This window comes from Bubalus bubalis, chromosome 7 (assembly GCF_019923935.1).
Source record: "Bubalus bubalis isolate 160015118507 breed Murrah chromosome 7, NDDB_SH_1, whole genome shotgun sequence".
Classification (NCBI taxonomy): domain Eukaryota; kingdom Metazoa; phylum Chordata; class Mammalia; order Artiodactyla; family Bovidae; genus Bubalus; species Bubalus bubalis.
This window is the reverse complement of record NC_059163.1, coordinates 60,839,945-60,863,527: the sequence shown is the minus strand read 5'-3', so window position 1 is coordinate 60,863,527 and position 23,583 is coordinate 60,839,945. Positions and strand designations below refer to the sequence as shown.

The window sequence follows — 23,583 nt, the reverse complement described above, 5'->3', positions numbered from 1 at the left end:
TTATTCATATTGCTTGCTTGTTTTGCTTTTGAGATGTATAGATTTCTTATATATTGTGTTTATCAACTCATTATCAGATAGATAGCTTGTATTCCTCACAAGCTTCAGGTAAAAGAGACATCTGGTCTTCAGACCAGCTTTGAGCATCAAAGAACAAAAACAAAACCCTGAAAACAGCAAAATCAGAAGTCAAATGAGTTGGGAGTTGAAACAGTTCAGATAGAATAGTTTCCGTTTTCTAATTAAAAAGAAAACTGTGTGATTAAAAAAATTCTTGACTTCATTTTCTCATTTAAGATAAAAATACTGAAATTTATTATACAATAAACATAGTCACACCAAGGGTACTTAATAGATTATTGACTGACATTGAAAAATATCATAGAAATTACTGTTGTAGGATTTTTAAGGACCTAGTATTCTAAGTGGAAGGAATGGGCATTTTTTTTAAATTAGATAACTGTAATAGAGATTCCAGACTTACAGTCAATCTTCATTTTCACTTACTAATCAATTTGACAAATATATGTATAAGATGCTGTCATTTCGATAGAAAATTGAGGCTTTAATTAAATGTTGTTCACAGTTGAGTGGCCCAGAGTTCATCCTGAAAAGACAGGCTGAAATGGTCAGTGAATGATGAGACATATTTCTGATCAAGTGACTTCATGAAAACATACAATGGAATGTGATTGTCAGTTACAATGTCTTCTTACAGGCGGCCTGCATTAGAATTGGTGTGTAGATTTTCCATCCCTTGCAGGGCCCCAGCATAACAGTAAACATATCATTTCAATATGAAATAGACATCCCAATTCAAAAGTTGTAGGATACAGTCGACCTTATAAAAGCCAGAAGACACTGAATTATATTAAGAGGCAATGTTATTTCACTAAAAAATGCACAAAATTCATTAACATTCAGCCATGAAATTTCAGCTAAGAGGTATTCTTTCTTAGTATAAAAGATTTGATGTTCTCTGCTTAAGAAAATGAGAGTAATTTAGTGTATTTCAATAATGTTGCAGTGATCAAAGGATGGGGTTTTCTTGCTCTAAGGTAGAATGTCAGCTGCTCAGTTGAGTTGTTGATGAATTGGTTTGACCCAGTGTTGTCTTTATAGACATGCCTGAACTGGCTAAGTCTGCTCCTGCCCCTAAAAAGGGCTCTAAAAAAGCTGTGACCAAGGCCCAGAAGAAGGACGGCAAGAAGCACAAGTGCAGCCGCAAGGAGAGCTACTCTCAGTACATGTACAAGGTGCTGAAGCAAGTCCATCCCGACACCCGCATCTCGTCCAAGGCCATGGGAATCATGAACTCTTTCGTCAACGACATTTTCGAGCACATCGCTGGCGAGGCATTGTGCCTGGTGCATTACAACAAGCACTCAACTATCACATCCAGGGAGATCCAGACCACCTTGCGCTTGCTGCTACCTGGGGAACTGGCCAAGCACGCCGTGTACAAGGGCACTAAGGCTGTCACCAAGTATACCAGCTCCAAGTCAATATAATATGCCTAGCCGCTGTTAACGGAGAAGGCAATGGCACCCCACTCCAGTACCCTTGCCTGGAAAATCCCATGGATGGAGGGCCTGGTGGGCTGTAGTCCATGGGGTCGCTAAGAGTCGGACACGACTGAGCGACTTCACTTTAAGGATATGGCTGAAAAACAGAAATAATAAGATCAACATTTTTCAGGATTTTTTGGTCCCTAGATCAACTAAGTCTATTTTGGCTTTTAGTTACTAATCAATGTTCCACTAATGCCTTTTACAACAATTCAAAAAGACTTACTAGAGTCTCATAAGAGTTGATTTGGTTAATTCTCCCCTTCAGATAGGTATATGTTATAAATGTATTTTCATTTAGTGAGACCTGAGGTGGTTTAGGATTTTTGAAGTTTATGGGCAGATCTTTTATGAAATTGAGTGAGAATTTTAAACATTTCCATTAAGATCAGAACACCTTGTTCAGTTCAGTTCAGTTCAGTCGCTCAGTCGTGTCCGACTCTTTGCGACCCCATGAATTGCAGCACGCCAGGCCTCCCTGTCCATCACCAACTCCTGGAGGTCACCCAGACTCACGTCCATCGAGTCAGTGATGCCATCCAGCCATCTCATCCTCTGTCGTCCCCTTCTCCTCCTGCCCCCAATCCCTCCAAGCATCAGAATCTTTTCCATTGAGTCAGCTCTTCGCACGAGGTGGCCAAAGTACTGGAGTTTCAGCTTTAGCATCATTCCTTCCAAAGAAATCCCAGGGCTGATCACCTTCAGAATGGACTGGTTGGATCTCCTTGCAGTCCAGGGGACTCTCAAGAGTCTTCTCCAACACCACAGTTCAAAAGCATCAATTCTTCGGTGCTCAGCCTTCTTCCCAGTCCAACTCTTACATCCATACATGACCACTGGAAAAACCATAGCCTTGACTAGACGGAACTTTGTTGGCAAAGTAATGTCTCTGCTTTTGAATATGCTATCTAGGTTGGTCATAACTTTCCTTCCAAGGAGTAAGCGTCTTTTAATTTCATGGCTTCAGTCACCATCTGCAGTGATTTTGGAGCCCAAAAAAATAAAGTCTAACAGTGTTTCCACTGTTTCCCCATCTATTTCCCATGAAGTGATGGGACCAGATGCCATGATCTTCTTGTAAGTTTACCATAAATTCCAGCACAAAGTTATGTGCAATTGGAGGATAAAAATGCCCAGTCTCAAAAGATTTACCCACATGGTGTAGATTATCAGTTGTCCATTTAGTTCCTAAGGGGGCTTTTAATGTTTATAGGAACCTTTTTTTTTTTTTTTTTTTTACTATGGCTTTGAAAGCTGAGGGAGAAAATGCAGTTTCAAAATGTGAGCAGCAATCCAAAAAAGACCATTAACTGTCTAATATGTCCCACTTCTTTATGACGTTTTCAGGAATCCCTTTTTTTTTTTTTTTTTTTTTTTTTTTTGCTATATGTTGTCTCCTTTTTAATCACAGTTTTGAAAGTGGACTACTGAGTTGAAAGGGAAGAAAAGCTAAATGAATTATGAGTTTAGTTCTGTATGGAAACCTCCCTTACATATCTCAGCACATAGCAATATGTAACATACATAGATTAATGATTTGATTTAGATTAAACATGACTTGTTATTTAAGTACAAAGATAAATATCATCACATTTTCCAAGTTATAAAAACCCAATACTTTATTAAAAGAAGCTATATAACAGATAAAAGCATATATTATGTTCTTTTCTTTATCCTTTTGCTTTTATGTTGCTGGTATCTGAAGATTTGAAGTAGACTTTTGAATCTCTTGTAAACCTTTTATAAGAGTTAAACCCATGTGGAGTTTTTGCCACTTTATCATTATCTTCACTGGGAAATAAACATAAGCTAGCATGTGAGGCATTTAGCACGACACCTGGCATATAGCATCCATTTAGCACTGGCAAAATTATGTATGGCATGCTATATAATTTCTACATTCAATATTACACAAATCAAAGACTTTTTCATGTAAAATAAAATGTCTTTAATCACCAACATAGAGAAAAAATAGGTCTTCAGGCCAAATCGCATCATAATTGCAAAATATTTAGATTTTTTTAAAAACACTGATGAAGAGGCTCAGTCTTTTCCCCTTTAGCAGATGTGAGTAATTTTCAAGACAACTCTAGTGGTAAGAACTGGGAGCCTGCTCCTTCAAAGCACATGTGCTGAAATGTTCTGTTTCCCAGCTTTATAATTAGAGATTATTTCTCAGTGATTTTCAGTGCAGATAAAATTTAACTCACTTACAATATGACAGCCATCATCTCTTATTTTCATTAAACATGCTCTAGAGCGGGTTGTTATAGAAATAAGATAGAAATTAGCATCTGAAAGTTTAAAGATGATTACAAAATCTCTTCCTTAGAAAATTATGGGTTTCCCTTGGCTTAGCTTTCCTAAAATAAATCAGTGTTGCTCCAAGTGGCAGCCTTTGCTGCCTGATGTATCACACTTGAGAGTTCATCTACATCCACAAAAAGTAAGTATGATTTCAGCCATTCCAAAATATAAGCTGTGTCTCACTCTTGAGATGTGGGGACAGTTGGCTTAGTCTGTTACCAAAGCCCATATGCCCCTGTATAATTTGCCCACTTTTTCGTCTCTGAATGTGTCTCAGCATACATGCAGCTGCTCCACCGTACATGCTCAATGCATACAATTTCCTATGGCTGGCAGCAAGGCTTACAGTAAAACTGAAAATTTAAGAAACCATTTCTAGTTCTGTTTAAAAAATAAGTAAAACTTTGTCTCTGTAAGGCCATCAAACAAATCAAGTTAGTTTTAGTTCTTTCACTGATGAGCATTTCCTATGGTGTCTCTTCAATAAGAAAATATGTCAGTCTGTGTTGGCTGACTTTCAATGGTGACCCTGTCAGCATTTGGAGATTATAAGAGTTCTTGGCCTTGCTTCCTTGGAACCAAACACTGATGCTCAGTGGAAGAGCGCCTATGAGGTGCTCAGAATTTTAAAATTTCTCTAAGTCCTCATATCTCTTTCAATATGAGAAAGAGAAAACCAAAGAAGTAGCCATAGAAACAAGGGCCTAGTCTCACTGTTCTTTTTCCTCATTAGTTTCAGGATATGGGGCCACTGAATTGTTCACTAATGTTTCTTTCTCACTACAGAAAACTTATGGTTTAGTAGAACTTATTTCTTTCTATTAGATAAGCCAGTAATGGAATCCGTATGGAGTCTGATTTGACATCAGCAGATATTAATAGAAAATGTGACTTTGGACCCTGAGTTTATAGTTTCTACTTCTTGTAGCTAATGAGACATCTCTGAATTTCCTGATAGGCTACAAGATACTATGTTTCCTTCCAACAGAGTTTCCAAAGCATTCAGTCAACAAATACTGAGTTTGTACTAAGTGCCCTGCATTGTAGCATGTACTAAGTAGACAATGGAGGGTGAGATGGACATGGAAATCATCCCTCATAGATAGTTCAACTTTACAAGAAAAAAAAACAAAAAAACTGAATAAATGATTATATCCCCTCCCCAAAAAAACTGTAAAAGAGTAAGTACAATATGTTACAGAAGCATATAGTTTGGGTAGCATGACTTATCAGAGAAGGCTGGAAAATCCCAGAGACGGGGGAGCCTGGTGGGTTGCCATCCATGGGGTCGCACAGAGTCGGACACGACTGAAGCAACTTAGCAGCAGCAGCAGCAGCAGCCACATGACTTATGAATCTAGTCTGGTAGAGAGGAATATCAGTACTGGTTAAACAGGATCTCTTTAAGGAAGTAACATTTCAGCTGAGACTTGAAGGATGATGGGCAATTGACTGGTCAAAGGGAGAAGAGAAAATGAAAGCATTCCATAAAAAAAAAAAAAAAAAGCTGTGAAAAGCCCAAGTACAGAGAATTGGTATTTTGAGGAAATACTTTATGAGGAAATCCAATACAGCCCAAAAGGAAACTGAAGAGTAAGTAAGAGTCAAAAGTTGGGAATGCTTTCTTTAATTACTGTAGATTTATATTTTGAAATTAAAAAATGTAATGCCTCCAGCTTTGTTCTTCTTTCTTAAGATTGCTTTGGCTCTTGGAGGCCTTTTATGGTTCCATTTTAATTTTAGGACTTTTTTAATATTTCTATAAAAAATATCATTGGGATTTTGATGGGTTTAATATTAAATCTGTAGATCACTTGAAGTAATTAAAACAGTGTTTTACTGGCATAAAGGCAGACATATAGATCAATGGAATAGAATACAAAGTCCAGAAATAAACCCATGTATAAGCAGTCAGCTGTTCTTTAGCGAAGGTTCCAAGAACACACAATGGGAAAAAGATAGTCTGTGCAACAGTAGCATGGGGCAAACTGAATATCCGCACACAACAGAATGAAATTAGACCCTTATCTTACACTATACATAAAAATAAACTCAAAATGTATTAAAAGCATAAATGTAAGACTTGAAACTGTAAAATTTCTAAAAGGAAACAAGGTCTTGCCATGGTTTATTGCTTATGAAACCAAAAACACAAACAATAAAAGTTAAAATAAACAAACAGTACTGCATCAAACTAAAAAGCTCTGCACAGCAAAGAAAACTGTCAACAGAATTAAAGGACAACCTGTGGAATGGGACAAAATACTTGCAGATCATATATCTGATAAGTGGTTAATATTCAAAATATATAAGGAAGTCTTATAGATCAACAGCAAAAAAATATATGTAACCCAGTTTTTTAAATGGGGAAAGGACTTGAATAGACATTTCTTCAAAGACATACAAGTGGCCAACAGATATATGAAAATGTGCTCAACATCACCATCATCAAAGAAATCAAAACCACAATGAGATATCACCTCATGCAAATGTAACAAATTGGCATGTTGTACACCTTAAGTTTTCACAGTGTTATGTGTCAAATATATTTCAATTATTTTTAAAAGGAAGTGAAGTGAAGTGAAAGTCACTCAGTCCTGTCTGACTCTTGCGACCCCATGGACTGTAGCCTGCCAAGCTCCTCTGTCCATGGGATTTCCCAGGCAAGAATACTGAAATGGGTTGCCATTTCCTTCTCCAGGGGATCTTCCTGACGCCAGAATCAAACCCTAGTCTCTTGCATTGCAAGTATATTCTTTACTGACTGAGCTATGAAAGAAAGCAATTCTCAAAAATCAAATTAATAAATGTCAGTGCAGATGTGGAAAACTTAGAATTCTTGTACACTGTTGGTGGGAATGTAAATGTTGCAGCACTATGAAAAACAGGATGGAATTTCTTTTAAAAAAAAACTAAAAATAGAACTATTATAATAAATTAGAAAATTAAAAATAAACTACAAGTTTATTCCAGCATTTTTCACAGTAGCCAAGGAAACAGTCTAAGTGTCTATTGACGAACAAATACATAAAGAAGGAAATCCTGTCATATGCACAACATGGATAAACCTGCAGGACATTATGCTCAGTGAAATGATTCAGTCACTGAAGGACAAATATTCATGATTCCACTTATACAAGACATCTAAAATAGTCAAACTGATAGAAGTAGGCACTACAATGGTGGTTGTCAAGTTCTGGGGAAGGGGGAGTGGAGGGTGTCAGTGGGGAGTTGTTGTTCAATGGGCACAAATTTTCAGTTATTCAAGATGGATAAGTTATAGAATTCTACTGTACAAAACAGTACCTGTGGTTAACAATACTGTGTTATGCATTTTTTAAAAATTTAGAAAATAGATCTTGTTAGGCATTATTACCACAAAGAAAGAAAGTGGGGCATATGAGAAACTTTCAGAGGTGATGGATATATTTATTACTTTCGATTGTGTTGTTGGTTTCATGGGTATGTACATGCACAAACTCATCAAATTATAGACATTATATATGTACAATCTTTATATATAAATTATATCTCAATATATCTGTTTTTAAAAAACTTGGGAATGCTTTTGAAGAACTCTAAACTTTTATTCTAAAAGCATGGAAAAACTAAACAAAGTTTTTAAAAATTGTTGTGACATTTGCATCTTTCACCATTTAGAACAAATTAAAGAGAAAGTGAAAGTGAAATCTCTCAGTCATGTCCAACTCCTTGTGGCCCCATGGACTGTAGCCTACCAGGCTCCTCTGTCCATGGGGTTTTCCAGGCAAGAGTACTGGAGCGGGTTGCCATTTCCTTCTCCAGGGGAATCTTTCCAACTCAGGGATCGAACCCAGGTCTCCAGCATTGCAGACAGACACTTTACCATCTGAGTCACCAGGGAAGTCCACCAGGGAAGAACAAATTAAGTCTGTTGCATTAAACACAGAGGTAGATAATATTAACTGGGACTAAAGCCATGGTTCTCAATTGGGGACATTAGTTAATATCTAGAAGCATTTCTAATTGTCACAACTCTGGAGGGAGGGTGGAAGGGCTTCATTGACATCTTGCATGTAGAGAACAGGGATGCTACTCAACATCCTACAATGCACAAGGCAATCATAACAAAGAATTATCTGACCCAAAATGTCAGTGATGTGGAGGTTAAGAACCCATGGAGGAAATAATGGAAACCAAGAGAAGTGGCATATTAGAAAGATATTTAAGAAATAAAATAAATAAGATTTAGTGGCTAAACAGAGTGATCAAGCATAAGTGGCAAAAACGCTTGACTCAGGTTCCTGTTTAAAGCAATTAATTGGTGGTTGGCAATACCATGAACTGATTTAGGGAACAATTTGGGGAGAATATATTTTAGATGGAGTAGAGTGGGAAAGATGAAGAATACCATATTGAACATTTTACCTCTATTGTACCTTCAAGAGAGTCAAAGGACCTTTCTGGTACATGTGCGTATGAGCATCTCTGAGAGTTAGGATATAGCTAGCACAGGATGGTGTTAAACATGTAAGAGTGTAATAGTTGTTATGAGGAATAAATCAGGTACATTACATGAAGAACTTAGTACAGTTCACGGCACATTGTAACCATCCAAAAAATGTTATTATTATTGACAGTATTTGAGTGATTAAATTGAAGCTAAAAAGAGTGAATAAGATTACCTCAAGAGAGAAAATAAAGTGAAAGAGAAGAGGATGGAGCCCTGAGAAATACTCAAAAAAAAGGAGCAGGCAGAGGAGAATCTAGAAGCTGATTGTGCAGAGATGAGATGTGGGAGAAAAACCAGGATCCTGTGTTTCTGTGAAACAAAGGGAGGACATGGTTTCCGGAGGAGTTTGTGATCAGCCATACCAAATGCTTCTCTGAGTTCAAGTAGATTGAGAATTAATCTTTTTCTGAATAAATTTGAAAGATAGGTCATTAGTGTTCTTGGAAAATGTTGGTTTGGTAAAGCACTGGGGAGAGATTGGAGTGGGTTGGGGAGTGAAGAGAGGAAAAGAAATTGTAACTTTTCAGCAACTCTTTGGAAAAGCCTGGCTGCAAAGGGAAGAGAATAGACATAGTTAGAGAAATATGTTCTTGCTTGGAGAATCCCAGGGACGGGGGAGCCTCATGGGCTGCCGTCTATGGGGTCGCACAGAGTCAGACACGACTGAAGCGACTTAGCAGCAGCAGCAGAGAAATATATGGATGGCTTATTATTATCGTTATTACTTAAGATAGAAGATATATGGCATATTTAAATGCTAATGTGCAACACTTAAATACCAATAGAGGAAGGCTGAAGATACAGAATAGAAAGAAAATAATTATTGGGGCCAGATCTCCAAAATTAAATTACTGATGTAGCTCACATAACAGCCTACTGATTTATTTAGCCATTTCCTTCCACGTGGCTGGAGACAGTTGATGTGGACCAAAAAGTGAAGCCTCTGAGGAGTTAGAAGTAAGAACATTGCCAAAGGGAGTCTTTGCTTGTTTGCTTTTGTCAGTTTAATGATATTTGAATATTAAGAGACATTAGAAGTCTCTTTTGGGGATTCTCTTCACAACCAATTTTGATTTTAATTCACTCACTTTACAAGCTGAGGGGATAATAATGTATTCCAAATCAATATCTTGTCTGTGGCCATCAGAAAGAGATGTGACTCCAGCTTATAATTACTAACGTATTCTCAAATTTATTTAGAAATTAAGAGGAGCATGACTTGGAAGCTTTTTATAACATAGTAAAGGGCTTTATGAGGTGTATCAGTTCAGTTAAGTCACCCAGTCGGTTCTGACTCTTTGCGACCCCATGAATTGCAGCACACCAGACCTCCCAGTTCATCACCAACTCCTGGAGTTCACTCAAACTCATGTCCATTGAGTCGGTGATGCCATCCAGCCATCTCATCCTCTGTTCTCCCCTTCTCCTCCTGCCCCCAATCCCGTCCAGCATCAGAGTCTTTTCCAATGAGTCAACTCTTCGCATGAGGTGGCCAAAGTATTGGAGTTTCAGCTTTAGCATCAGTCCTCCCAAAGAACACCCAGGACTGATCTCCTTTAAAATGGACTGTTTGGATCTCCTTGCAATACAAGGGACTCTCAAGAGTCTTATCCAACACCACAGTTCAAAAGCATCCATTCTTCAGTGCTCAGCTTTCTTGACAGTCCAACTCTCACAATCATACACGACCACTGGAAAAACCATAGCCTTGACTAGACGGACCTTTGTTGGCAAAGTAATGTCTCTGCTTTTCACTATGCTATCTGAGTTGGTCACAACTTTCCTTCCAAGGAGTAAGCATCTTTTTATTTCGTGGCTGCAATCACCATCTGCAGTGATTTTGGAGCCCCCAAAATAAAGTCTGACATTGTTCCCACTCTTTCCCCATCTATTTCTCATGAAGTGATGGGACCAGATGCCATGATCTTAGTTTTCTGAATGTTGAACTTTAAGCCAACTTTTTCACTCTCCTCTTTCACTTTCATCAAGAGGCTTTTGAGTTCCTCTTCACTTTCTGCCATAAGGGTGGTATCACCTGCATATCTGAGGTTATTGATATTTCTCCCAGCAATCGTGATTCCAGCTTGTGCTTCATCCAGCCCAGCGTTTCTCATGATGTACTCTGCATAGAAGTTAAATAAGCAGGGTGACAATATACAGCCTTGATGTACTCCTTTTCCTATTTGGAACCAGTCTGTTGTTCCATGTCCAGTTCTAACTGTTGCTTCTTGATCTGCATACAGATTTCTCAGGAGGTAGGTCAGGTGGTCTGGTATTCCCATCTCTTTCAGAATTTTCTACAGTTTATTGTGATCCACATAGTCAAAGGCTTTGGCATAGTCAATAAAGCAGAAATAGATGTTTTTCTGGAACTCTCTTGCTTTTTCCATGATCCAGCGGATGTTGGCAATTTGATCTCTGGTTCCTCTGCCTTTTCTAAAACCAGCTTGAACATCTGGAAGTTCACGGTTCACGTATTGCTGAAGCCTGGCTTGGAGAATTTTGAGCATTACTTTACTAGCCTGTGAGATGAGTCCAATTGTACAGTAGTTTAAGCATTCTTTGGAATTGCTTTTCTTTGGGATTGGAATGAAAACTGACCTTTTCCAGTCCTGTGGCCACTGCTGAGTTTTCCAGATTTGCTGGCATATTGAGTGCAGCACTTTCACAGCATCATCTTCCAGGATTTGAAATAGCTCAACTGGAATTCCATCACCTCCACTAGCTTTGTTCGTAGTGATGCTTTCTAAGGCCCACTTGACTTCACATTCCAGGATGTCTGGCTCTAGGTGAGTGATCACACCATCGTGATTATCTGGGTCATGAAGATCTTTTTTGTACAGTTCTTCTGTGTATTCTTGCCACCTCTTCTTAATATCTTCTGCTTCTGTTAGGTCCATACCATTTCTGTCCTTTATCGAGTCCATCTTTTCATGAAATGTTCCCTTGGTATCTCTAATTTTCTTGAAGAGATCTCTAGTCTTTCCCATTCTGTTGTTTTCCTCTATTTCTTTGCATTGATCACTGAAGAAGGCTTTTTTATCTCTCCTTGCTATTCTTTGAAACTGCATTCAGATGCTTATATCTTTCCTTTTCTCCTTTGCTTTTCACTTCTCTTCTTTTCACAGCTATTTGTAAGGCCTCCTGAAACCCATTTTGCTTTTTTGTGTTTCTTTTTCTTTGGGATGGTCTTGATCCCTGTCTCCTCTACAATGTCATGAACCTCTGTCCATAGTTCATCAGGCCCTCTATCATATCTAGTCCCTTAAATCTTTTTCTCACTTCCACTGTATAACCATAAGGGATTTGATTTAGGTCATACCTGAATGGCCTAGTGGTTTTCCCTACTTTCTTTAATTGAAGTCTGAATTTGGCAATAAGGAGTTCATGATCTGAGCCACAGTCAGCTCCCAGTCTTGTTTTTGTTGACTGTATAGAGCAGAATTCTCCATCTTTGGCTGCAAAGAATATAATCAATCTGATTTCAGTGTTGACCACCTGGTGATGTCCATGTGTAGAGTCTTCTCTTGTGTTGTTGGAAGAGGGTGTTTGCTATGACCTGTGCGTTCTCTTGGCAAAACTCTATTAGCCTTTGCCCTGCTTCATTCCGTATTCCAAGGCCAAATTTGCCTGTTACCCCAGGTGTTTCTTGACTTCCTACTTTTGCATTCCAGTTCCCTATAATGAAAAGGACATCTTTTGGGGGTGTTAGTTCTAAAAGGTCTTGTAGGTCTTCATAGAACCATTCAACTTCAGCTTCTTCAGCGTTACTGGTTGGGGCATAGACTTGGATTATTGTGATATTGAATGGTTTGCCTTGAAAACGAACAAAGATCATTCTGTCGTTTTTGAGATTGCATCCAAGTACTGCATTTCAGACTCTTTTGTTGACCATGATGGCTACTCCATTTCTTCTAAGGAATTCCTACCCACAGTAGTAGATATAATGGTTATCTGAGTTAAATTCACCCATTCCAGTCCATTTTAGTTCACTGATTCCTAGAATGTTGACATTCACTCTTGCCATCTCCTGTTTGACTACTTCCAATTTGCCTTGATTCATGGACCTGACATTCCAGGTTTCTATGCAATATTGCTCTTTACAGCATCAGACCTTGCTTCTATCACCAGTCACATCCACAACTGGGTATTGTTTTTGCTTTGGCTCAATCCCTTCATTATTTCTGGAGTTATTTCTCCACTGATCTCCAGTAGCATATTGGGCACCTACTGACCTGGGGAGTTCCTCTTTCAGTATCCTATCATTTTGCCTTTTCATACTGTTCATGGGGTTCTCAAGGCAAGAATAATGAAGTGGTTTGCCATTCCCTTCTCCAGTGGACCACATTCTGTCAGACCTCTCCACCATGGCCCGCCCATCTTGGGTGGCCCCACACGATGTGGCTTAGTTTCATTGAGTAGAGAAGGCTGTGGTCCGTGTGTTTAGATTGACTAGTTTTCTGTGATTATGGAAGCATGGCTGAGAGGAGCTACCCCTCGCCTGAGGTCAGGGTTGGCGGCCAAGAGGAGCTGCCCCAGGTCCGAGGTCAGGGGCGGTGGCCAAGAGGAGCTACCCCACGCCCAAGGCCAGGGGCAGCAGCCGGGAGGTGCTACCCCACAAGGAGCGGTGGCTGTGCAGGCGCGGGAGGGCGAGAGGAGCTACTCCATGTTCAAGGTCAGGAGGGGCGGCTGTGAGGAGATACCCCTCATCCAAGGTAAGGAGCAGCGGGTGCGCTTTGCTGGAGCAGCTGTGAAGAGATACCCCACGTCCAAGGTTAAGAGAAACCCAATAAGATGGTAGGTGTTGCGAGAGGCATCAAAAGGCAGACACGCAAACCATAATCACAGAAAACTAGTCAATCTAAATCACACGGACCACAGCCTGTCTAACTCAATGAAACTAAGCCATGAGGTGTATGAGAAGGTATAATTGGAAAGAATGGAAAAATCATAAGTTAATGTCTTCATATTCCATTGTAATCAACAGATTAGCAGTAGGAGAGGGAGATGAATCCCAGTTATGCCACTGATCAGCTACATGAACTTGAGCAAGCTTCCTAACATCTCTTTTTTCTTGGTTCCCTCATCTGAATAAGGAGAATTATAATGATAGCACTTTCATATGGGCTAGCCTGAAGATTAAATGAGATAATGCATGTTATAGTCCTCAAAAATTATTACTATCATTAGAGTGAATTATTTGTCTTTGCCAGGTTAGTAATACATAAAATAAACATATATACATATATATAAGTAAATATATATAATAAGTAATGTTAAAATTTAACATTCTGTTTATATTCACAAATGCACCTAACTTTAATTCCTTCTCTCAAACGTTTAACATTAATTCAAGTCATGGCAGTTGACTTTAATACCTGGCACAACTGGACAATAAAGCAGTCTCCCTTTTACTCCATGGGGAGTTGTCTATCTAAAAGCATCTACTTGAATCCTAAAGATGAGAGGGAAATCACACAGGAAGAGACAGAAACAGCCTTGCCTGTTTGGAGACCTTCCATTGTCTGCCCTGGTGCTCTGACCTCTCATTTATTATCTTCACTCTGAGAAGAAAGCAGAGAAAGGAAGAAACAAAAGAGTCCTCAATAGAAATATTTGACAAGAAGAAAACCTTAGCTCTGTTGTCATTGCCACATACTGAATAGCTGCTCTCTTTTGGTCACTTACCTTGGCATTTTATACTTTTGAAAAACAAACATGAAGAAGAAAATACTTAGAAGCAATAAATGCCGTAAATGAGGTGATCTTTGTTTGGAAGAGCATGGACAGAGAAAATGCCATAATTCTTCATGGCTTCAGAACCAAAAGCTAATGACTCAGATTCACCTCTATGCTTTGAACATACCTTGGCTTAAGGTTAATCACATTAATTACTGTGAGTCAACATCTGCCATGTCCTAAAAAACTCTTATCAACCATTCTAATATGTAGAGCCCCATAGGTGGCTCAGACAGTAAAGAATCTGCCTGCAATGCAGGAGAACAGGGTTTCATCCCTAGATTGAGAAGATCCCTAGAGAAGGGAATGGCACCATACTCCAGTATTCTTGCCTGGAGAATTCCATGGACATAAGAGCTTGGCAGGCTACAGTCCATGGGGTCGCAAAGAGTCAGACATACTAAATGACTAACACTTTCACTTTCACTTTCACTTTTTCATGATTTTTAAAATTTCCTGAGCCATCAGAATCATGTCAACTTCATATGTTTCTTGGATTAACTCATTTCTGCCCAATAAATACTTGACTGCTGAGAACCTAGAAACTATTGCCTTTGCAAATCAGGGATTTTAAAATTGAGGAATATGGAAAATTGTAGAAGGAAAGAGAAAAGCCAAAGACTACAAAGAAGAGCAGAGAAAATGGATATAAGAATTGTAAATGCATGCTTTTGCCAGTCAGACCATCACATCAAATCTAAAATAAAATGAGACCCCAGTTCTTACTTCTCACCATTTTTCTCTCAAACTACCTTTTTACCTAAAACATGTCAGGGTTCACATGTGGACAGACCATCTCTAGACCAAAAACATAAAAACCAGTGGGTTTTTCATACAAGTTCACATTTCAATCCATCACAATACTAATTACTAAATGATAACCCAGACCAGAGCATCTCAAATTGTAATGTGCATTCAGATTCCCTGAGGATCTTATTAAAATGCAGATTCTGATTCAGTAGATTTGGAATGGGGCCCAAGATTCTCTATTTTTAACAACTAATTCTATTGCCTTTGGAATTAAGGTCCACACATTACATTAATACATTCGAGGTAAAATTACTTCTAATGAGCCATCTCATTATTGCTTAAGCTATGTCAAAATTTTGTGATTCAGAATTTTGTACACAATTTAAGTCCAACCGAATCATCATAAAAGAAAGTTTTTCATGGAGTATTGATAATAAGTCCAATCAACTCTGAAGATTATTCAGAGCTGTCCTATTACCTGTCTTAATTAATAAAATTTTGCTGGGATGAGTCATTATGATATCTATAAAATTTTATATTGACTTTCCTTTTAACTTGTCTCAGATGCAAATTTTAACTTTTTAAATTGTAAAGTAAAATTTTAAGTGTTAATTTACGGTCTGTTTATGTTACTAGGAAATTATTATTTTTTTGATTATGGAGTAATGTAAGTGATATGAAAAAAATCTGAAAGTAATCAATAACGTGACATTGTAACCAAGATAGTATATATAGATAGGCCAGTGGGAAGGTACTTAAGTATCTGATACACTGTTTTTAGACAAAATCTCTGGCCTTAATAGTAAACAAAGAGCAAAATCCTAGTTCAAAATACCTACCATGTAGCAGAGAGGCTAGTGTACTCTAAATTCTCTATTCCAGCATGTTGAACTTGACTGAATTGCAAGGCTCTGCTCTGTTCACCAAAAGTCTTTGCCAGAAAAGACCAATGAGCAAAAAAATACTAGCATAGTAGAAAGAGCTTTTTAATAAGAGAGATGTATTTCCCCAAAGCCTCTTTCCCTATGGGTTATTACAGCCACCCTCACTGTCCATTGTCTTTTTGTCATTTTGCTACACCCAGTAAGTGCTAACCTTAGATAAACCCAACAGTGTTTCTTCTCAGTGCTTTCATATAGCTGAAATCCTCTGAAGCAAATCACATCAACAGGTTGATTGATAGCACCTTCAGTTTGTAATTCCAAGTCTCAACTGACACCCCTTAGAATCTTATCATATTATTCCAATCAGTTTCTGGAGAAACTCTCCTCCCCTCATACTCATTCAATGACTGGCCCCTCCCATGTCTCCTTCACCGTTAGTGGTTGAACCTTGGTTAAATGTGGCGCGTAGTTAAGATTGTGGGCTCTAACAGTAATCTGTCTGGCTTCGTACTCAGGTTCCAGCAATTTATCTAAATGCAGCCTCAGGGATACATTCTTTTAACAATTCTGTGCCTCAGTTCCTTATTGGTAAAATAAAGACATAATATTTCCTGCCTCATAAGGTTATTGTAAATAGAACATGAGTCAATCTATATAAACTTTTAAAAATAATGCCTGTTGTCAATAAATCATCAATAGAAGTTTACTATCCCAAGGACAGAGGAGCCCAGAGGGCTATAGTGCCTGGGGTCACAAAGAGTTGGACACAACTGAGTGACTAAGCACAGTACACATTATCCTAATTATTTTTCACAGGAAAAATAGAAGCTGACAGATAGAAAGTCCCTTAACTACCCAACCTATAACAACAAATCTATCTGCATCCTCATGACCTCATCTAAACCTAATTACCTCCAAAAGACCTTACTTCCTAATACCATCACATTGGAATTGGGGTATTAATATATGAATTTGGGGCAGATACAGTCTGTGATATCAACCTATCACTAACTGGCCCCCACCCAAAATCCTCTAGGTAAGGTTACAAAATATTCCTGTATTCCTAAATTTGTTGGTCACTTTACTCAATCTCTTCTCTGCTTTTGACACTGCTATCTTTTTCTTTGAATTCTATAGCATCACACAGCCCTAGTTTTCTTCTTATCTTCTTACCTCCTTAACTAGCTACTCTGTAGCTCATGGCAGAAAGAAAGAGCATTACCTCCTTCACTCATATCGTCATTCATGAATCAGAACTTGCTAGAACAATACAGTCTTCTTGGTAAACTCCCAATTCCATTGTTCCATCCACAGAGCATTCTTCTTTGAAACACCCTGTTTGAAAGACCATTCCATCCTTGTTCCTCATGTGCACTCTTTCTGCCTCTGTTACTAGCAAAATAAGAAAACAGGAATATTTTCTATCCTTGATGAGGTATCGCCTTTTCTCTTCCAGCATTTGTGTCTCTATCTCTATCTAGAAGCCCCTCCTCAAGAAAGTAGTCTTCATTTTGCACTTGAGTCATTAACTAGAGCACTTTTCTGAGACGATGATATGATGGCAGAACCAGAGATTTTTGTCTCAGCCTCCAAGACAGGGGCATTTTTCTCTCCTGGAAAATTACAGGACCATTGATTTCAGTTCATTAATCAGGGAGAATGTTCAGATAAGTATAGCATTTCAAAAATGGATCCATCAGTCTCAAGAGGTAATAAATTTCTCATCATTGGAGGCACTCCAACATATGCTAGAAGACAACTTGTTTATATACTGAGAAATATTTAATAAGTCTCCACTTTGTGTCTGTGATGGGGTAACAAGGAGTACAAAGTCAATATGTTAGACAAGAGTCCTCACTCAAGATGCTTCTGATCTTGTAGAAGAAATAAATACAAAAGTTAATGATGGTATATCACCAATACCTAGTGAAAGACAACCCACAGAAAAGAATGGGCTTCCCAGGTGGCGCAGTGGTTAAGAATCTGCTAATACAGGAGAGTTGGGTTCGATCCCTAGGTCTGGAAGCCTGGAGAAGGAAATGGTAAACCACTCTAGTATTCTTGCCTGGGAAATCCCATGAACAGAGGAGCTTGACAGGCTACAGTACAAGGGATTACAAAGAGTCAGATGTGACTGAGCACACACACAAAGAAAAGAATATCCAAGAGAGATCTAAAGACAAAGTGAAGGTTAAAAGGTAGAAGAAAATCTGTTTAGACAGTGAAACACATAAGAAAAGTCTAGAGTAAAGAAAAAATAAGGCTACAATGACAACAACCAAAAAAAAAAACCTCATAAAAAGAAGATGAAGTATGTCATGAGAGAAACGTAGAAAGATAAATGGGAATCCAGACAAGGAAATTTGAAAAGCCATATGCACATGACCATTTAGATGTGAAGTCAGGATCCACTGGTGGTTTTCATCAGATTCTGTGTTTGGGAGTCTTCTGAGGAGCTGAATGGAAACCTACTTGGCTCCTGTCTTTACATCTCCAGTCCAAGGGAGTGGGCAATGGGCTGTTGCCCTTTCTGACCAATATGTGTGAAAGGAAAGAGAAGCTTGTTCTGAAATTTCTGACTTTTGCTTCTCTTATTATCATTTCCCTTAAAAACCAAAAAGAAAGGAAGTTTTCCAATCAGCCCTTGCAAAGCCATAGAAAAATGAGTGCCCCACCAATCAGAGATCTGTTTAGTGATTATCAGTGAAAAAAGAACTCCTTTCCAGAGAAACTGTGGGCACCTTGGAGATAAATTTTCAGCACTAGCAAAAGAAAAAAAAAAAAGGACATTCAAGAAATATACCCCAGACACAAAAAGGCCTGTATTACTAAGCTTTCCAGAAACCAGTTAATTCCCTCCCCAACCCCAACCCCCAACTGCATAGTCACAAAGACATAAACAAATTTCTAGTTGAATGACTCAATCTTTTTTCTCTAAATAACTAACTTCCTATTAGCATAATAATAGTGAACATTAATTGAGGATTTGCTATGTTCCAGAAACACATTCCATGTTTTATATACATTGCTTTATTCCTCACATTTAGTCCTCACATCACTGAGAAGTAGATAAGTATCATCATTATTCTCATCTTATAGACAGGTAAACTGAGGCTAAGTGAGGTTGAGTAACTCACTTGCCAGTACAGAGCTAGTAGTGTTGGAGCCAGGGCTTCAGAAGGCTCAGAATCTCAACTACTACACAAAGATTTCAAGAGGCAGAACTTACACAACCTGGATCAGCAGTACCATCCTCCCAGTCCCAGGAAGATTGGGATATTTGTTTAGGATGTTTTGTTTGGGATGCAGATTCTTCAGGCCCATTCCAGACCTGGGGAGTCAGAATTTCTAGGAGTAGGACCCAGAAATCACATTTCAGTCAGGTACCCAAGGTGATTCTTTTGAAATTAAAATTGGAGAAACACTCCACTCCCTCTGCTACTCCACTCTCTCTGCTATTCAAAATAACTCTAATAGATTAAAGAAATTGTTCCAGGCCTCTAGGGGAAAAAAGATCAAGGTAGGAGCATTAGTTTTCGTTACCTTTGATCAATTATGCTTCTTCAGAGCAGCAAAATTGTCGAATTGGTAGAGGTGAAGTCTAGTTTCTACTTGTCTCAGTGCTACAACTCTAATTAAAGCTGGCTGCTCCCCACAGTTGGAACCCCATGCCACCCCTAATCTTGCACTTGAAGCATCCTTTCCTGGTTGACATGATTGACAGCACAGTGATATAGTGCAGGGAGCCCTGGAGTCCCTCCTGCGTCCCTTACTAAGCACATAAAAATAGATGGATCATCTAAATTCTCTGGGTCTCAGTTTTGCTATTTGTGAAATGGGGGTAATAAGACATAGGAAAACAGCTTTAAGGAAAAGAGTAGATTGAACTTTATCTTATGTATGTGAAATCCATCTGGCCTAAATCCTGATGCCTCAGACATACTCAATAAATGGTGAGGGTGGTTTTTTAAATATCTCTTCTATATTGTCGAATTTGGCGATAACAGGCAAAGAACCTTGCCTTTTTAGTTGAACAAATGTGGATTCAGGTCCTGACTCTGCCATTCACTAACTATGAGATCTTGGGCAATTTACCTGGGCTTTCTAACTTTTATCTTCTCATTTATGACACAGGAACAAATAACCTACTTCTTTTAATTTTGTAAGAGTTAAAAGAATTAAAATATGTAAAGTTTCTAGTACATGGTAGACACTCAACATCTGTTGTTTTCTGTCTCATTTCAAAACCAAATTACCTTGATTTCTCAACAAATCTCAGAAAGCAGTTTGTTGTAATTGTAGCATTGTGTATTTTATTGAATTTTAATTCCTTTGAAATCTAATACAGTAATCTAGGTTTGTTATTAACTTATGACTAGAACCAAAATATTATCTAAATATTAGTTAGGAAGCATTTCCTAGTCCTTCCTTACACTGACTTCTTGTCCTTTCTTGTCAGTCCAAAGGTAATTTGACCAGAATTTGCTCCCTTAGAGACTCTGTAGCTCAAACTGCTTCTTTTCCAGGCAAGATATTGGCAGCCAAAAGAGGTGAAGTGACAGAAAATCCAGGTCAGCTGTGAAGATGATTAAATTGTTGGCAAGAGAGATTTATGGGAAAAATAATTTTAAAAAAGAGAAACTGTTTCTTTTGGAGATAGGGAAGCCAACTCAGTAATGATCATCAAGCATACCTATGTTTATGCTACAAGGAAATTGTTACTCAGTTACCCTCCACTTCCACAAAGAACAGGAGGCTCTGGACCTGATCACAGCACGAGGGATTTAGAATAAATATAAAAAAGATGATGGCAAGAACAGAGCTGAAGGTTTTTCTGGTTTATTTTCTGATATCCTTTATAAATCTCCTGGAATCATGATTCAAAATCATGATTCAAATCCAGGCTTTGGCCACATCTAATTACTTCTCTAAGCTAGGGGTGTGTGTCTACACCACGCACTATGCCAGCCCTAAGAAATACAAGAATCAGATGGGCACAGTCCCTGTCTTTGTGGCATTATAGTCCAACTGGAGTGCATGTTTTGTGCAGAGTCCTTAGAAAGGTAGATCTAGAGTATAATGATCATTTCCTGAACTAGGAATTTTGTAACCTTCTATGGCACCATTTTCAGTTCAGTTCATTCAGTCACTCAGTCATAACTGACTCTTTGAGACACCATGGACTGCAGCACGCCAGGCTTCCCTGTCTATCACCAACTCCCGGAGTTTACTCAAACCCATGTCCATTGAGTCGGTGATGCCATTCAACCATCTCATCCTATGTCATCCCCTTCTCCTCCTACCCCCAATCCCTCCCAGCATCAGAGTCTTTTCCAATGAGTCAACTCTTCGCATGAGGTGGCCAAAGTATTGGAGTTTCAGCTTTAGCATCAGTCCTTCCAAAGAACACCCAGGACTGATCTCCTTTAGGATGGACTGGTTGGATCTCCTTGCAGTCCAAGGGACTCTCAAGAGTCTTCTCCAACACCACAATTCAAAAGCATCAATTCTTCGGTGCTCAGTTTTCTTTATAGTCCAACTCTCACATCCATACATGACTACTGAAAAACCTAAGCTTTGACTAGACGGACCTTTGTTGGCAAAGTAATGTCTCTGCTTTTTAATATGCTGTCTAGGTTGGTCATAACTTTCCTTCCAAGGAGCAAGAGTCTTTTAACTTCATGGCTGCAGTCACCATCTGCAGTGATTTTGGAGCCCCCCAAAATAAAGTTTGTCCCTGTTTCCATTGTTTCCCCATCTATTTGCCATGAAGTGATGTGACCAGATGCCATGATCTTAGTTTTCTGAATGTTGAGCTTTAAGCCAACTTTTTTACTCCCCTCTGTCACTTTCATCAAGAGGCTCTTTAGTTCTTCACTTTCTGCCATAAGGGTGGTGTCATCTACATATCTGAGGTTATTGATATTTCTCCTGGCAATATTGATTCCAGCTTGTGCTTCATCCAGCCCAGCGTTTCTCATGATGTACTCTGCATATAAGTTAAATAAGCAGGGTGACGATATACAGGCTTGACATACTCCTTTTCCTATTTGGAACCAGTCTGTTGTTCCATGTCCAGTGCTAACTGTTGCTTCTTGATCCGCATACAGATTTCTCAGGAGGCAGGTCAGGTGGTCTGGTATTCCCATCTCTTTAAGAATTTTCCACAGTTTGTTGTGATCCATACAGTCAAAGGCTTTGGCATAGTCAATAAAGCAGAAGTAGAAGTAGATGTTGCAGATTTGGTACAGAATAATAAATTCCAAGTGCCTTAGTATATCATTCAAGTCCTTTCAAAGATCCTCCTCTCTAGTCTCATCTCTCAACATTCTCATAAGGATTATGCACCTATTATAGTCACAGAGAAGAACTAGTAGCTGATATATTACCTTCATTCTATATTGTATATTGTATATCACATATTACATATATATTGTATATATACAGGGATTTTATCTTTTGTAACTATGCAAACCATTTAAGGAAAGTCTGTAAAGTTGTCTTCTTGTTGTAGAATCTTTAAGTCCACAGAACAGGAAATCAGGAAGAAAGATGGATGTAAAGTGGAAAAGATCAAGGATAAGCTAAATTCCATGATTACAGCTGGAATCTATGCTAGTTCTTAGTGCATCTGACCTTTATGGCATGAGCACCAAGCTGGTGCCCCTCACCTTGGAGCCAAACATACACCTTACCCAACAGTTGGAGAAGCTGGAGGAGGAGGACTTGCAGGCCCAGATGCCATTCCATGTCAGTGAGGTGAGCCAGCAGATAAGCAACAAAGAATGAGAACTATAAAATGGTTGCTGCTCCTTTTCCACCTTTCCAGTCTTCCATAAGAATGTCTCTTGTGGCCCACTGTATCAAAAACATGCAAGAAGGGACTTCTGGGAAATGTAGTTCAGCCTAGCCAAGTTGACACAAAGCAACTTACTAGCACTAAGTTAAAATCACGGCATGCCATATCTCTCTCTCAGAGATTCATAAGAACATTAGTGTATCAAAGGCTCAGCAAAGCCCTTGTTTAAAAACAAACTGTTTATCTGTGATCAAAGAATTCCTATACTTATCAGAATAGCTGGTTTTGGAGATTATGATTATGAAACTGTTGTGAAGACTCAGTGATTGTTTATTGGTGTGTATTTGCTTTTTGGTGTATTTCTATGAATAAATCTTTTTAAAAAAACTCTGTAATGAGATGCTGTGTTTCTTTAGAAAGTCAATGCAAATTGTGGTTACCAAGTAGTGAAGACTTTCTTCAATTTATTCATCAATATATCCAATTGTTTGAAATTTCAAGGGCTTCCTTGGTGGATCAGATGGTAAAGAATCTGCCTGAAAAAGTACAGGAGATCTGGGTTTGATCCCTGGGTTGTAAAGATTCCCTGGAGGAGGGCATGGCAACCCACCCACCCCAGTATTCATACCTGGAAAATCTCCATGACAAAGAAGCCTGGTGGGCTACTACTGTCTATGGGGTCCCAAAGAGCTGGACACAACTGAGCAACTAAGCACAGTGCAAATTTCAAGGAAAGATATCACAATCCAGAAAAATCTAGAATTTCTCAAATCATCCTTAAGTAGCCTATTTTAAGTGTTGGAGCTCTATTTTATTTTCATTTAATGGCCTAATAATGGCTTAATAATAAGTAAAGCTCATTTGATTTCCTGTTTCAGAATGACTCGTTAAACCTCCTACAGAATCAATACACACATACTCATATCTTATACAGTCATTGTATTAAACATTTTAAAACTAAATTACATAACATTTGAGGCAACATAACAGATAATAGCATGAACTAAGAGACTAGATTGTCTGAACTTAAAACTGTCTTAGTCT

At 38.6% G+C, this 23,583-nt stretch overlaps 1 protein-coding gene across 1 annotated transcript in view; it reads left to right on the top strand.

Annotated features, from left to right (window-relative positions):
- The first annotated feature begins 1,124 nt into the window (after nt 1–1,124).
- The window catches only part of LOC123334369 (histone H2B type 1-L-like), a 109,071-nt gene continuing 86,612 nt past the window's right edge, over nt 1,125–23,583 (top strand). Inside the window, exon 1 of the mRNA XM_044945516.1 lies at nt 1,125–1,367. Coding sequence (XP_044801451.1) covers nt 1,125–1,367 — 243 coding nt within the window. The remainder of the gene's footprint in view (nt 1,368–23,583) is intronic.